Genomic DNA, 15,674 nt, shown 5'->3' with positions numbered 1-15,674 from the left:
GTATATTTCGTGCACGTGGCGCTTCCATGATGTAGCAGTAAGCGTACGCTAATTGTAAGTTATTTTTTTTTTTTTTTTTTGTACAAAAAATGTAACTTTTTTTTCCTTCTCGGATCGATATGGGCTTCACTTCACTTCGCTTTTTTTTTTTTTTTTTTTTGTTCCTTCTGCAAATGAAAAGCGCCCGATTGTTTACGCTAAGGTAACAATTTTTAATTAACAGTGTATACTATAATTAAACGGCTTCAACAAAGGGGTGAACTGCCCACAAACTAGTCCTACACGGAAGCGGCGTACAACCATTGGGAATGAAGGGTACATCGGGGAAAGATATGTATATTATATACTCCTTTCTCCATATATGAGAGAGGGGACTTCAAAATTGAACAACTGCATATTTATTATGTCCATTTATTGAACAGCGAGGGGTAGTTGTGCAAACTCCATTTTCGTTTCCACCACGTTTGCTATACCATCATCAGAGTTATTATTGAAGGTTAGAGAAGCGCATACGACGACATCACTTACTGCCTTGCAGCGTATATTGATGTGGAAATTTTAACCATTTTACGAAAGGGGCTGAGTTATATGGGCATATTATATTATGACCTGTTAAGAAGCGCGTTGCAATTTTGTAGCAACATGACAGTTCTTACATGCCGGGGAAAAAAAACTAGTTTGAGGGAATAGCGGCCATTTTTTTCCACTTTTTTTTCTTTTGCATACATCACGAATGTTGCTATACCACTAGGGGTTAAAAACGCATTGCTGTGACCTCGAAAAGGATACCCATTTGAGAGCGCCTCCACCATCCCCCCGCTTGACTGGGTCTCTCCACCAGATCGTCGCTTGCCAGTCCTGACAACAACTTTTAGTGGAAAAAAAAAAAAAAAAACGCAGCCATAAAAGGAGATAAAACAAGGGAAGAACAAAAAACAAACCGTTAAATCCCCAAAACTGCTGAAACTGCCAAAACTGCTGAAACCGCCAAAACTGCTGAAACCGCCAAAACTGCTGAAACCGCCAAAACTGCTGAAACCGCCAACCGGGTGAGCACAAAATGCGTAAACTGAAGTACCACGAGCAGAAGCTGCTCAAAAAGGTGAACCTGTACGACTGGAAGAGGACCCGAAATGTGCGCGAGGTGAAAGTCTTGAGGAAGTACGTAGTTCAAAACAGAGAGGACTACACCAAGTATAATAAAATATGTGGCTACATAACAAAATTAGTTTCCAAACTGAGGTTATTGCCAGACGATGATGAATTTAGGATCAAAATGACCAGCGAGTTGCTAGACAAGCTATACGACATGGGGGTAATAAATTGCAAATCCAGTTTAGCTGAGTGTGAAAAAATCTCCGTTTCTTCTTTCTGTAGAAGGAGATTAGCTGTAATTTTGTTCAGGCAAAAATTTGTTCAAACCATACAGCTAGCCATTACGTACATTCAGCACGGAAATGTGCGGGTTGGAAATAACGTAATTAACAATCCAGCTTTCCATATTAACAGAAATTTAGAAGACCATATTAAGTGGGCCGATGGGTCCAAAATTGTAAAGCACATACAGAGGCATCAGAACAACCGGGACGACTATGAGCTCCTTGGCAATTGACCCAGCAAAGTGGGGAGCAGGAGCAGCAGGAGCAGCGGCAGCAGCATCAGCAGTGTCAGCAGCAGCGGCAGTATCAGCATCAACAGCAGCTGCAGCAGAAAGTTCCAAGCGAGTTGCACACCACTCTTGGAAAAAAAACCAAGTTTATCAAAAATTTTTTTTTTTTTTTGTGATTTTCTTATGGCATGTTACAAAATAGGTATATGTTTTATGATGGTGTTTAGGATTCGGAATTTTCCTTGTCCTTTGAACATCGCCACATTTATGTTTCCCTTTTTTTTTTTAACCCCATCTACCTGTTTGTAACCCAACTTACATTTTTCGTACACGCCGTTTGGTTAAGATATTTTTTAGAAAGAACAAACTGGGGCATCGTGCCAGTGCAGGCCCCGCTTGGTGAGAAACTTCTGAATGGTGGAATTATTTCCCCTTTGGGTTTCACAAATGGGGAAAAAAAAAAAAAAAAAAACTTAAAAATGGCGAATAACGTACAATTTACATATAAATATATATATACCCCTCGTATTTCTCCATTTTTTGTTTTTTTCCTTTTCCGACATGGAAACGAACTGTTATTATATTGTGCGTTGTGTTACGGCAGGGCGGTGTTACGACTGGGCGGTGTTACAACAGAGCGGTGTTACGGCTGTGCGCTGTCACAGGCGAAACAGCATCCCTTTTTTATAAAAACCACAAAAAGGGGAAGGGAAAACGAACGGCAAACATGTTCACCATTTAAGCGGCAGAACCCTTTACATTTAATACAAAAGGACGCTGCTCATTTTTCGCCCTGTTCGAGTTCACTTCTTTTGATATTTGGGGTAACAAAAATGAGAGGTGTTCCTCCCCTACAGAGCTCAGCTGAACGGTGGTACTTTGTCAACAGCGCTAAGTAAAGCATCTGCATGACCGCAATATTTTTGCGGCACTTTTTTTCCCCTCCCCCGTACAAAAGGCAGTCACATAAAACAGTCACAAAAATTAGGGCATAAAAAAGTTCAGCAAAAAGAAGAGCACATAAATTGAACCACATAAAATGACGTAAAATGGGGGGAAAAAAAAAAAAAAAAAACGGACTGCTCAAGTTGTGCGGTTAAGTTATGCAGTTCGTTATGGTCAGCAAAGTTTGTTCGTTGTTCGTTTTTTTTTGTTGTTTGTTTTTTTTTCGTTTCAACTGCGCAGCACCGCGGTGTTTCGCAAAGCATCGAAAGTGATGAGTAATAAATTGATCGAAAAAATATTCGTAACATTTGAAGTATTCACAAAATCACCAATTAATTTTCACTGGCAATAATAATAATAATGTGAAAACGGTATTTTTACTACTTCACCAAAGGGGCATTTTAAAAATACCAAATCCCGGTACGGACGAACCCTTTGTACTTGTACGTATGACACGAAATATATTATATTTATATTATTTATATGCGCGCTTTCTTTTCTGTACGTACAATTTTACAAAAGCAAAAGGATGAAAAAAGAAAAAAAAAAAAAAGTTTGCCAGTTTTTTGCAAAAATATTTAACAAAGCACCACATATATATTACAATATAATATAAGCAAAAAAAAAATTTCTTCAAAAGGGGGCAATTTTTCTTTCGTCAAAAAAAAATAGCCTAAAAGGAATTAAAAGAAAATACAATACAATGCAATGCAATAGAAAACAATTGCAACGAGTTATAACGTATTCAAACCCCTCGTAAAAATTGCATCCCTCTCACAACTGCCCGGAAAGCGATTTATTTAATTAGTTAATTATTTAATTGGTTAATTGGTTAATTAATTACTTAATTATTAATTACTTACTTAATTATCAACTATTTACTTAATTACTTAATTATTTAGTGAATTATTTACCTATTTCGTTTTAACCGACCCTCTTCTTACCAAACGGCCGCCTTTTTTTCTCTCATTTTTTATCAAAATGGAAAAGTCCAAGTTAGCCAAAGTGGAAAAAGTTTTGGGAAGAACTGGAAGCAGAGGAGGAGTCATACAAGTCAGGGCACAATTTATGGGAGATACAGAATTGTCAGGAAGATTTTTAATCAGAAATGTTAAGGGACCAGTTAGAGAAGGAGATATTTTAGCTTTACTCGAAACGGAAAGAGAAGCAAGAAGATTAAGATAGTTCGACGCGGAGAAGAGAGGGGAGGAGGAGGAAGAAGAAGGGCCTATCCTTATCTGCGCGTGGGGGGATTACAAATCGGGACCATGGAAGGGGTGAGGAAGAAGGACGAATGGCAGTATCATCTACGTGAGGAGCGCACAAATGCTTATATTGATGGCCTGAACTGCAGCATGCCCGCCATCCGGCCCTCATCATCGCTGCGTTGTAAAGAGAGGAAGAACATACCCCCCCTTCCAATTGCAAAAGCGATAAAAGATGAAGCCACGCCACATGTACATATATGCGCAACATATGAACTTAGGTCCACTCATTAATTATATGTCCCTTTTTGTGCATCATTTTTCCCCTCCCTTTTTTTTATCATATGTTTACGTGAATGCATATCACCTCCTTTTTCTTCACCTTGAGCATTTTAAACAGCGGCATGGGGGTGTAAACCCCCGCACGCATCGCTAGCCTTGCATAAGTGCACGCACGGATGTAAATCTGCACGTGTACCTGCATATCTATGCCTGCGTCCGCTTTTTTTTTCCTGCACCACCTCAACAAGGGAACCACGCGAAAAAAAGACCTTTTCAATCCGAAAGAAATAAAAAAGGAGCCTTACACATATACGTATGTCTCCCCTCACGGGGCACTGCACTGCATCGCGTTTCCGCGTCAGCCCCTTCAAAGTACCAATTAGTGACAAAGCAGTTTCAGTGGGTTCAAATGGGCACATGGGGCAGGGTGAAAAAATAAGAAAGTTCGGCTGTTAGGGTTCAGGGAAAAAGCAAACGTGCGTAAGAGCGCAAATGTGTAGACAAACAAAGGAGCAGCCCCACAAAGGAGTAGCCCCACAAAGGAGTACATCCACACAGGAGTACACCCACAAACGTACAAACCGCGGGGACCAGCGCAAATCTGAGAAAAACGAACCTGGGCGCGAGTGCAGACTGACAGATGTACCTTCCCTTTGCCCTGCATACGACACAACTCCACCAGGGTCGCTCAACTCCTCGGCTGCGTCCTTTTTAAGTTAAGGCGAAACTGGGGCTTCTTCTTTTCCTTGATCTGCAAAGGGGGAAGAAGCGGATGAAAAGCATTGTTTCAAAATTTTGCGCAAAGGTACATAAGGTGGAAAATTTCCCCCCTACATATTTATTCACCCAATCGCAATTGTGAAATGGCTGTTCCGCAAAAAGGGATCACCCCGAGGAGGCCACTCGGAGAAGCCACTCGGAGAAGCCACTCGGAGAAGCCACTCGGAGAAGCTGAGCCCTGCGCGCGGGAACACCTACCTCATACAACTTCTTATACGTATTCGGGTCGGAAAAAATAGTTGTGTGAATGATGGAATCCTTGAGGAATTCCTGCACGTCTAGGTTTTCTTCAATCTTGTCCAGAACTTTGACAAAAAATCCCTTGTCGTACAGGACTGCAGTGTGTGTGTGTTGGGGAGGGAGGAAAGTTGGGTGTGCGTGTGAATCGGGGTCAGTTTAAAATAAGTAAGCAAATAAATAAAATGAAATAAAGTAAAATAAAGTAAAATAAAGTAAAATGTGAGCTATGGCTTCTCCTGGGGGGAAAGTCGAATGATGGAGCGACGCCCCCACCCTATGCCATGCCGCGACCGTACGTACCCTTCGTTTGATTCCCTTGAGGACTAATTTCTAAAAACTCGCCGTCCATATTATTATCCCTGAATACACCACACAATATGCGGCCGTCCTTATTGATGAGCTGACCCTTCCCGTGTTTCTTTCCTTCAGAATAATGCCCCTCATAAACTGCGTAATTCGCATCGTTGTTCCATTTGTAGTACCCTTCGCCATGAAATAATCCTTTCTCGAAATTTCCCACGTAAATATCTCCATTTTTAAATTCATATCTTCCATTTTGAGATAAGTAACCATCTTTAATATACCCAAGGGCATGGTCACCATTTGCAAAAAAAAATTCCGCTTCTCCTACCTCCACATCATCCTGGAATGAACAAACATATTTAGTCATCTCCGGAGTGATAATGGTTCCTTCTCCTTCCCTTTTGTTATTTGCAAACTCACCTTCAAAAATAAATCCGTCTGCTGTTTTGTATACTCCTTTTCCATGTCTTTTATCATTTACCCAATCTCCTTCGTATGTATTATTTTCTTTATCTGTCCATTTTCCCTTTCCTTCCTTTTTGCCGTCAACAAATTCTCCCTCGTATTGGTCTCCATTTGCGTACTTCAGTACCCCCCGTCCGTGCACGCGATTGTCCTGCAGCATTCAGAGGAAGAAAAAGGGAAGCACGTGAGCGGTTACGAATGAGAAGTTATGCACGAGGAGATATGCACGAGAAGATATGCACGAGGAGACATGCATCAACAGATATGCATCAGCAGATATGCATCCGCAGATATACACATATGTGTGTGCCTGTGGGCGCGCCCGTTTGGCTCTCCTTCCAGGAGCAGCCACGTGGAATGAGGCCTGGGCTTCTCACGGCTCCGTTGCAGATCCGCACAGCTCATACCTTCGTAGTGCCCGTGTACACTGAGCCGTCGCTCAGCGTGACGGTAACTGTGGGGAGGTCTTCGTACGGGTTCTCCTCTTCCCGGGTGTCATCCTCCGTTTCGACAACGATTACCTTCTTAGGGCTTTCTACGTTCACTGCATTCTTAGTGCAACACCTCATTTTGAAAATCGAAAAAAATTGCTTCGATTTGGGCGCGCAGGTCAAGAGGCATAATTCGCGCGTAAAGAAGCGACACTCCCGCGTAAAGAAGCAACACTCCCGCGTAAAGAAGCGACACTCGCGCTGTTATGTGTATATGTATGTATATGTATATATGTATATATGTGTATATGTGTACATATATACACATGTGTGTACACACGCACGTGCGCGCGATTCCGTTGGCAGTGACCGGGCGAGGCAGAACAATTCGCACGAGCCTCTGTTACACCCACGCAGCAAGTCCACGCGAATCTGCCCTTCTCACAAAATTTACGTCACACGGTTTCGCGAACAAAAGAGTGACAAGGATGGTTAAGAAGTTGTAGTGAGCGTCAAATGAATGCTGTGCTTCGCTGCCAAAGGTGGAGAATAAAAAAAAAAAAAAACACACATACACAAAAACAATCAATCAAACAAACGATCAATCAAACAAACGATCAAACAATCAAACGATCAAACGATCAAACGATCAAACGATCAAACGAACAAACGAACACACATTACACATATATGCGAATGTGAATCATAAAAACTCGCGCAACGTACGCTTGCGGTGTGCGCACAAAAAAACGGAAACATGCGAACGCAAGGGCGAACGCGCCAATATTTACATTATAGCAACGTTAAAGGGAGCAACTACCAAATTATGGAGTAAATGTGAAGCCAATTTTCGCTAGTGTGTACACTGGCGCACATGGCTATGCAACATTTTTTACGCGGCACGATCACAGGGACACCTCAGGCGGCCTGCTTTATCTACCCCTTCACACTTCTCATGCGTCATGCGAACCCGTAAAAGTGTAAAAAAAATAAAATTCACGTAAAAGCGTCATTTTCGTTATTGTAAAATTTCGTGAACATGTAAAAAAAAAAAAAAATTATCCACGCGCGAGAAATGTTTCACATTGGAGAACTCAATTTTTTTTTTTTTTTTTCATTTTATGGGAAATTTGTTGCGATTTGATCAACCCTTTTAATTGTAGAACAGGAGTGAAACAACCATTTGGGAATTCCCCTTATGAAATTTCCCGCTTTTGCGCTGCCGCTTGCAAATTTTCAAAGGTGTACATGCGTGTAGGCGGTTGGTACGCTTGTACTATTTTGGGGGAATGCTCACGTGCGTCATTTGGAAGTTGGCAGACAGCGAATTCACTGACGCACTCTCACATGTAGGAAGCCACTTTCAAGTTCGAAATATCTCTCACGTGAATGTTACGTTATTGTTCCCCCCGATTTTAAAAAATTTTCTCTCCAAATGACCATCTGCAGGCAAAGAAGTGTCTGCCGCTTATAGCCAAACAAATTTCTCATAAAAAAAAAATGCCCCATTTGGAACACTTCCTAAAAAAAGAGAATGCTACACGTTTGTCCACACGTGACAACAATTTCTTGCACACATATGTAAACATCCCACTATACATGTGAGTCAGTCTGCACTCACATCCCAACGTGATATCTCGCGCAACGAAAGGGCTATACCATTTCAGTTCCAGTTATTAAATATATCTTTGCTAAAAAAAAAAAAAAAAAAAAAATTATTCCAAAGTGGCTGTACATACCTCTCCTTCTACATAACAAATTGGGAGTTCCCTTTTTGTAATTTTTTTCTTCGTTCATAAATTAAAATTACATTCCCAGGAGTCTATCGACTGTGTCTGCGGGTTTGTTTGTTCTGTCCTGGATCCACTGCTTCACCAAGAAGATGTTGTTGTTCCATCTTTTGACGATAAAAATGGAATAAAAAAAATGTTGCTTCACCACGGAAATGTGTGCAATGTTAAAAAGGGCAATGCCGCTTCAGCACAACCGCGGAGTTGTTACATTTTCGAACCTCTGAATGGACTCCATGGCACACTCATTCTGCATCTTCATCTTTTCTATCTGCTTTATATCCGCCTTCTTCACATTTTCCAGCTCTCTCTTCTTCTCCTCTAGATGGCTCATTAGCGTTTGGGCTTCCTCTAGCTTGTCTCTCAAGTGGTCCTGCGTGCGCAGTGGGCAGTGGGGTCATGGGGCAGTGCCGTAGAGGTACACACATGTACATACTGACACGCACACTCATGCACGGTGAACTACGGATAATGAAAAAGCAAAGAAGAATCGCTGCCATCACACCTGCGAAATGCTTAAAGAGTTCGCGAATTCTTCATAGCCCTCCTTCTCCCTTTTGGCGTTCTCTTCACACTCTTCCTTTTTTTCTCTTGCAAAGAAAGAAGTGTGTGTCCGGTTGTGTGTATATGTCCGATTGTGTACGTGTGCCCGGTTGTGTTCCCTCCGCCTCTCCGTTTTGCATGCCAGGTGTACTACTACACATTGCAAAACCGATTATGCCGACTTCATCTCCTGGTACGAATTCTGCAGAGTGGAGGATTCCTCAGTTTTCAGCACCCTTGAGGGGAAGAAACAAAAATGAGGCGAGGAGAAGAGGAGAATAAGGCATATGCGTAACGAATTAGAAAAACAGGGGAATGCACAAAAAGGCGCACCCTCATTAGGTGTGCGTGGAGGAACGACGACTCACTATGCCGTTCTTCCCCTTTCTCTGTCCGCCGCTGTAGACATACCAGTAAACGTTCTGCGAGCCGACCTTCTCCGACTTGACTTTGTTATCATCCACTAGCTGTTGTAGTAGGTCTAATTGGGGAAGGAACACACGAGGGGTGTTTCATATATAACTATGTTTGCATACGCGAAAGGATTGCCTACCAAACATGTGCAGCTTCTGTGCATATGTTTTAACCCTTGACGAAGAGGGAGCGGATCCCCTTCTTTGGCGCAAGCGCCTCCAACTCCTTTAGTATGAAAAAGGATTCACTCTCCAGCATGATGTCATACAGGATTAGTTTTTTTTCGTCGTTGCTTTTTCCCTTTTTTTTCATTATGTCTTCTGTTTTTTTTCGCAAATCGGGAGTGTAAAATTGGGTTGTACTCTCACAGGGGGTTGGCCTTACGTTGCCTTTTTTTTTTCATTTTTGTGGAGGGAGGTTTATCTTAGTTCGGCTACACATTGTGCGCAGAACGGACGTGGTATGTGAACCCCTTCTGCTTCAGATTCACCCGTTGCCATGCTGTGTACGTACACGTATTTCCTTTGTTGCCATGTGTGCACCTGTCAAGTTGACCGCATTTACTTGCAGAACTACGCGCGAGAAAAATGGGATAAACAATGGGAGACCTCTCTCTCGCCATGCACAGCCCCCCCATGATGAAATCCATGTCCCTTGGAAAAGACAAAAAAAATTATTTCCCCTCTCCGCCGTTTCGTATGTGCACCAAATGAATGCTTCACAAAATGGTGCACATTCAACAATTTTTGAAAAAAAAAAAAAGGTTTTAACAAAATTGTGCACTGCATGCATAGTAAACGTGGTGGAAGTTAATCCAACCCACTTTGAAAACGTAAAAAAAAGGGTTCCAACATCGGCACGTGAATGCACAGTGATGTTGCTTTAACGTGGGAACAACAAGAGTTCGTCCTTGTGGGTAGCCACCCAGCAGGTACTCCAATAGGTATAATACTGGGGAAAAAAGCAGAAGACACATAAGAGGGAATGAGCTGCTCAAAACTTGAAGTACTTCTTTTTTTTCTTTTTCTTCTCCTCCTTCTTGCCCTTCTTGGGTGGGTCTACCTGAGCCGACACGAGCTTCGCCTTATTCGACAACTCCTCATGTTTGCTGAGCTCCTTTTTTATATCTTCTATATTGGTCTGTGGAGGATTAATTTGGAGTTTCTTTCCCGTCTCACTTGGAGCATAAGGTGTTGACATGGCGACTGCGCTGAAAGGGGTGATACCTCCTCCCCCTGCCTCTGAAACGTTCGACGACTTACTCATGATAGAAACAGCGGGATTAATTTTATATTTCACATTTGAAGCAAATAAATTATTCCCTGACATGGGTACTTCTTCCTTTTGGAGCACTGTGTATGGCTTGATATGTGCTGGATTGATGTAGCTATTATTGTACACATATTTAGGTGTTTCGTATCCAGAAATGAAGGAAGTAAGATCTACGGAGTTTACTCCGCTTTCCATGAAGGGAGTATACGACCCGTTTATTTTCGTATTCGTGGCAACACTGTACAGTCCACTGTTATAATTCGCTTTCATTATATCGTCATTCAAATTCAGATTTGCATTTTCCGAATCGAGTCCATCCATTTTTTCTTTCTGTTCTTTTGACAATCCTTTTTTTTTTCTCTTCTTCTCATCTTTGCCCTCTTCATCTGCTTCTTCCATTTCTTCCTCTCCTTCCTCCTCTTCCTCTTCCTCCTCCTCAGAGTTTACATAAGTTTCATCTATCTCTCCCCATAGGAAGTCATCAGGGTACTTACTACTGTTATCACTTGTGTGATGAGATATGAAATTTCCATAAACGATATTTCCCGAGTCATCTACATTTTCGTATTTTGCTTTTGCTCCATCTTCTTGTGGTTTGTTCATGCCACTCTGTGGGTGTAAACCTGATGTGTTGCCATGGCTAGTCATCCCTGCTGAGTTCTCCGATGTAAGTTCATTCAACCCTGGGATATTTAAATATGGAAAAGAAGGAGGTAATCCATATTTCTGCATATTAAATAACCAAGGTAAGGGTTCACTTGGATCTATGTTTAATGCTTTTCTCAACTTTTCCGAAATAACTCCTGGGCGAAATTTTTTCGTTTTTAACTCAAATTCTTTTCCTTCATAATATACATCTGCAAATTTTACTAATTTTGGTTTTGTTGCATATTTAAAGAAAGCATCATGAAGTGTTTGGTAGTCGATGTCCATGGTGTGTAGCTTTGGTCTGACTCTATCTCTCATTTTTTGCTTTAATGATTTTTGTTCTTCTTTTTCTTTTATTGCTTGCCTAATTTCACTAATTTTGGTATCTTCAATGTAGGGGGGTAATTTATATGGGATTTTTTCAATGCCTCTCTTTCCGTGCATATATTTCCTCTTTTGACACCACTGTTGTGGCACAGGCACCGAATCTTTTAGGCATTTTAACCAGACAAAGAAAAATGGGTCACTTGCTGTCGTGTCCCATATTTCGACTAGCTCCGGTTTTTTTGCAAATTCTTTTAATTTCACAACGGATGGTCTACTTAGCAATTTTAATGCTTTTTTAGAAATGGGTTCTTTATTTTTTGCCTTTCCCCCATTTTCTTCCTCTTCTTCTTCTCCTCCATCGTCCAAGTCCTCATCCGAGTCGTCACCTGAGTCATCATCTGAGTCGTCTTCCGAGTGGCTATCCTTCAGATTTTTTTTTTTTTCATCTTCCATCTCCTGTTCATATTCCGCTAGGTCATCCGTGTTCCCTTTAAACTTTTTGTACACATCTTGGAAGTTTTTAAAAATTTCTTCATCGATATCTGTGTGTGGGGGGGAGTAACGGGGAAGACAAATCGGGCACAGATGGGTTATATGAGATGGTGGGAATACACTCGGGTAGGAATACACGAGGGAAGGTATACTTACGTAACGTACGTTGCGCACAACCTACTCACAATTAGTTACGTGCAGCTGGGTGGCATATTATCCCGCCGCCTGTTCGCATCTGCACAGGGCTGCTTTTCTCTCGCCTTCCTACCTTCCTCCACGTACTCCACGTAGGGTTCGTATCGGTGGCTGCTCGCAGCATTTCTTTTTACAGCACCATTGGTGTCGATCTTCCTCTCCGTTTTGTCCTTCTTTTCCTTCTTGGCATTTTTCTTCTTCTGCAAAAAAAATGGGCAGAAAGGACGCGCATATGGGGAGCACAGGCAAGACTGCCACGGAGTTATGTCCGTACAATTGCTTACATTTTGCATACATGCAGATACGCTCCACGAGCGCGCTGCTGCCGCTTTTAACATGTGATTCGAGCTGCTTTTTCACACGTGCAAATCATTTTTTCTCTCCTTCGACGTACTATTTTTTTTATGAGATTTTTGGCCTTGATGGGGTTGGTCCTCCGCAGTTCCTTCAACTTCTTAATGTCAATCAGGTCTGCCACGGCCATGGTTCTTCTTCGATGGAGTTTCTATTCTGCTAACACTTCGTCCTCGCTTTCTAAACCGGGCGTTATTTCGCCTTGTTTTGTTTTGCGAGTTCTACGTTGCATGGCTCTGCTTTTATGCCTCAGCGAAAATGCATCCTTTTCGCATTCGCCTTTACATGGGCATGAAGAAAAAAAGTACACGAATTGAAAATCGAGTCAACCATGTGGAAAGCGTAGCCTTGCTTCGATAGAGCAAGTCCTCATAAATCGTTAGTCATGCAAAAAGGGACTTTATTATATGACGGAAAAAAAAAAAAGAGGAAATCGAAACACGCATTTACGCGCTGCTTAGTTTGCTAAGCATATTCATTTTACACTTTTAAAAAAACGCCTTTTATCCGATTCAACTCCTTGCCCCTCGAACGTGTCACATGCGGCAAAAAATTAGGTAAACGTCGTAAAAGAGGCGCGAGTGCGCATATACGTTTTTATGGTCTCATTTTCCTGTACGTTGTCATACACTGCGTTTTTTTTTTTTTTTTTGTGCCATTTTTTTTCCCGCGTTAATTGCGCACCTGGGTGAGTTATTTGTGCCAGGAATAAATCATCTGCATATGTTCATTGGATCAAATTTTGTTTCATTTTACTTGCATCTTATTTGCATCTTATTTGCATCTTATTTGCATTTCTTTTTCTTTTTTTTATTTTCCTGAAAAAGGGGCACCCCCTCCCCGCGCAGACACCGTAAACTTTGATAATTATTTAAAAAAAGTGATGTCCCCTTTTACCATGCCGTAAGTCCGCCTTTAGACGAGCCTACTACCGCACGGAAGCGACAGAGGAGACAGTTAAATAATTTTATATATCCGCTGTCTGGCCATAAGAAGCACTTCACGAAAAAACAGAAAAAGGGAAGGGGTAGAATGTGGGGGGAAAAAAAAAATGTACTACTTATATGAATGCATATGCGTATGCGCCCCTGCGCGGTAACGCCTGTTCTTGCGTCGCAAATTACGGCACTTCGTTTTAAAGGCAGCGTTATCCCCAAAGGGACACACAAACTAAGTAAAGCTTAACCACTGCATAACCGCTGCATAACAAGTCCTTAACGACAAATGAGAAAAAAAAATTGTAAAAAGGAAACGCAACGGAAGGATCGACAGCCGATAGAAAATATTTACACACGAAAAAGAAAACGCCTAAATGGAGAATTGCCATTTGCATGGTGACAACTGGTTCACATTTTTCCAAACTTTTTACACCTCCTCCATGGACAGCAAGGCATTTTTCATCATATTCATTTGCTCATTCTGGATGCCCATCAATTCGTGAAACCGCGATAAGTCGTTCTGTCTGAGTTCTTGAAAGTCAGCAAAGCGTCTTCGCGTATTTCTGTTCGCTGAAAAGGTGTATGTGGTCATATATCGCCGCGGGTGCTATGTGTACTTGCGGGTGTTATTTGTACTTTACGCGTGTGATGTGTACGTACGGGTGCGATCTGCACTTGCGGGTGTAATTTTTTATTCTCTCATGTGGGCATACGCAACCGAGTGAAGCGTAACGCCTCTCCCCATCTCAACACCACTTCAACATTTGTTAACTTTGAGAGTTTTCGAAAGTGTGCAATGTTGATCATACCTTCATTGTTCTTCGTGCGATGTAGCCATAACTGAAATAGCAAAAAAAAAAAAAAAAAAAGTTAAACAAAGGGGCAGCGAAGGGGGAACACACTCAAAGAACAGTAGATTATTTCCACGCACATATGTACAACTGCTAGCTCTTAATTTTCTTCAAAAATTATCTCTAAAAATGCGCAACAAAGCTGCATATAAAATACGCTAAATTTTCATGCAGAATAGGTCACGTGTCGAGCAGTCGTTCCTTTTTTTTACATTTCGATTTTCCTCCAAGAAAAAGTTAAACATTGGCTGCGCTGATTTCGGTTTTGCGGAAAATAAGCTGAACAAATCGGGCATATTTTTTTCCGCGCTTTGGGCCTAACGGGGGGGAAAGCATTTGCAGAAGGGGAAAATAGCGTAATGAATAAGTCCAATGAATAAGCCCAATGAATACTCCAAATGAATGAGCCCAATGAATAAGTCCAATGAATAAGTCCAATAAATTTGCACAATAAATTTGCACAATAAATTTGCCGAACAACCCACAGGCGCCACTTGCACATCATGAAAAAATGCCTTATTTTGTTCCGCCGCTGCTCTCTACATTTTGAGCAGAAATGGAAAAATCGTCAAAAAATATTTTTTCCCACGAAAAATGACATACGGAAAAGTAAAAAACTGTTCACGAAAAGCGGCAACCGTTAGGTGAGGAAAATTATAGAGAATTACAAAATGTGACCAACTAGCAAGCAAGGTAAGTGCGTTTTGTACCTTCGTTTGGGCGAAACTGGGGCCTTCAGGAGCAGCCCCTGTGGGGGCTGAGCATTTTATGTCTGCACCTTTCCAGAATAGCGAAATGAGCGAAAGCAGAAAAAGGAACTGCACTTTATTCATTTTTTTGGAAGCCGTAAATGCTGGTACGCAAGTGGGGGGAAGGGTAGACGGATGGCTAACAAAAAATTGGCCAAAGATAAAATGAATAAAAGGATACGAAACGGGACGTAACTGTGGTGAATAAAATGACGGGTGGGCGCTAATTACACCAGTAAACAAAGGGCACACATTACAAACAGAGGTAAGACAATTTTTGTTCATTAGAGGAAAAAAAAAAAAAAAAAAGAAGAAGAAGAAGAAGAAGATTATGATTATGATTATGATTAGGGGTAAAATATAAAGGGATAGGTTAGCTCATTTTTGGGAGGCAAGCAATTTTTCTCACACATGTAATTGAACATGATCGCATGAGCATGTTTTCACAAATGTTTAAGGTGTGGAAATTCCGATGAGGTGTACACAAGTCACCCGTGTAACGGCGCTGTCCATCCTGCAAAATGTGCTCTCATTGTGTTTCACCATTTTTTTAGCCTCACTCATCCGTTCGTTCGTGTACATACACTGAAACGCGTTTAGTGTGGGACACGTATATGCGCATATATTTACATATATATGTAAATATAAATATAAATATCCATGTAGGCGTATCCATGGTGAGAAAGAAAAATCTTCGGCGCGCAAGCCACTGGCATGGCATATCCTTCACTTTGAAGGCAATTCCCCAAATTGAAAAAATTATTCATTTTTGGAAATTTCCCCCAAATGGCATTTCTGTAGAACGCGTTTTAAACAAAACAATTGCAAATTGTGTCATATA

The 15,674-nt window shown here is 41.4% G+C and overlaps 6 protein-coding genes across 6 annotated transcripts; 2 read left to right on the top strand and 4 right to left on the bottom strand.

Annotated features, from left to right (window-relative positions):
- Positions 1-1,060: 1,060 nt before the first annotated feature.
- PCYB_125380 (U3 small nucleolar ribonucleoprotein protein IMP3) lies at positions 1,061-1,612 on the top strand (the record flags this gene model as incomplete). Its single annotated transcript, XM_004223871.1, has 2 exons — positions 1,061-1,344; positions 1,378-1,612. 2 exons carry the CDS (start codon positions 1,061-1,063, stop codon positions 1,610-1,612), a joined length of 519 nt encoding a protein of 172 aa, XP_004223919.1.
- A 1,923-nt stretch (positions 1,613-3,535) lies between these two features.
- Positions 3,536-3,736, top strand: PCYB_125370 (50S ribosomal protein S28e; the record flags this gene model as incomplete). The annotated part of the gene is made up of 1 exon (XM_004223870.1): positions 3,536-3,736. A coding segment is annotated over one exon (201 nt), but the record flags the coding sequence as incomplete, so codon positions are not given.
- A 993-nt stretch (positions 3,737-4,729) lies between these two features.
- On the bottom strand, positions 4,730-6,398 carry PCYB_125360 (phosphatidylinositol-4-phosphate-5-kinase; the record flags this gene model as incomplete). Its single annotated transcript, XM_004223869.1, has 4 exons — positions 4,730-4,792; positions 5,020-5,156; positions 5,362-5,980; positions 6,237-6,398. 4 exons carry the CDS (start codon positions 6,396-6,398, stop codon positions 4,730-4,732), a joined length of 981 nt encoding a protein of 326 aa, XP_004223917.1.
- A 1,335-nt stretch (positions 6,399-7,733) lies between these two features.
- Positions 7,734-9,337, bottom strand: PCYB_125350 (hypothetical protein). Its single transcript, XM_004223868.1, has 7 exons — positions 9,181-9,337; positions 9,005-9,074; positions 8,776-8,829; positions 8,556-8,640; positions 8,272-8,423; positions 8,071-8,157; positions 7,734-7,951 (listed from the first exon to the last, which is right to left on the bottom strand). The coding sequence occupies exons 1-7, from the start codon at positions 9,317-9,319 to the stop codon at positions 7,924-7,926; spliced, it is 615 nt and encodes a 204-aa protein (XP_004223916.1). The 5' UTR covers positions 9,320-9,337; the 3' UTR covers positions 7,734-7,923.
- A 663-nt stretch (positions 9,338-10,000) lies between these two features.
- Positions 10,001-12,425, bottom strand: PCYB_125340 (splicing factor 3B subunit 2; the record flags this gene model as incomplete). The annotated part of the gene is made up of 3 exons (XM_004223867.1): positions 10,001-11,796; positions 12,015-12,141; positions 12,336-12,425. 3 exons carry the CDS (start codon positions 12,423-12,425, stop codon positions 10,001-10,003), a joined length of 2,013 nt encoding a protein of 670 aa, XP_004223915.1.
- A 908-nt stretch (positions 12,426-13,333) lies between these two features.
- PCYB_125330 (hypothetical protein) lies at positions 13,334-15,119 on the bottom strand. The gene is made up of 4 exons (XM_004223866.1): positions 14,795-15,119; positions 14,297-14,401; positions 14,043-14,073; positions 13,334-13,803 (listed from the first exon to the last, which is right to left on the bottom strand). The coding sequence occupies exons 1-4, from the start codon at positions 15,116-15,118 to the stop codon at positions 13,661-13,663; spliced, it is 603 nt and encodes a 200-aa protein (XP_004223914.1). The 5' UTR covers position 15,119; the 3' UTR covers positions 13,334-13,660.
- Between the last annotated feature and the right edge of the window lie 555 nt (positions 15,120-15,674).

This window comes from Plasmodium cynomolgi, chromosome 12, assembly GCF_000321355.1.
Source record: "Plasmodium cynomolgi strain B DNA, chromosome 12, whole genome shotgun sequence".
In the NCBI taxonomy this organism is placed as follows: domain Eukaryota; phylum Apicomplexa; class Aconoidasida; order Haemosporida; family Plasmodiidae; genus Plasmodium; species Plasmodium cynomolgi.
This window is presented reverse-complemented; position numbering and strand designations above follow the sequence as displayed.

Coding starts and splice junctions, on each gene's coding strand:
- PCYB_125350 (XM_004223868.1), bottom strand. CDS start 9,319: ATGAAAAAAAAGGGAAAAAGCAACGACGAAAAAAAACTAATCCTGTAT. Junction 9,075..9,180: donor CCGCTCCCTCTTCGTCAAGG/GTTAAAACATAT, acceptor TTCCCCAATTAG/ACCTACTACAACAGCTAGTG. Junction 8,830..9,004: donor GGCTCGCAGAACGTTTACTG/GTATGTCTACAG, acceptor CTTCCCCTCAAG/GGTGCTGAAAACTGAGGAAT.
- PCYB_125330 (XM_004223866.1), bottom strand. CDS start 15,118: ATGAACAAAAATTGTCTTACCTCTGTTTGTAATGTGTGCCCTTTGTTT. Junction 14,074..14,296: donor TCTTGGAGGAAAATCGAAAT/GTAAAAAAAAGG, acceptor TTGCTATTTCAG/TTATGGCTACATCGCACGAA. Junction 13,804..14,042: donor TCGCACGAAGAACAATGAAG/GTATGATCAACA, acceptor ACACCTTTTCAG/CGAACAGAAATACGCGAAGA.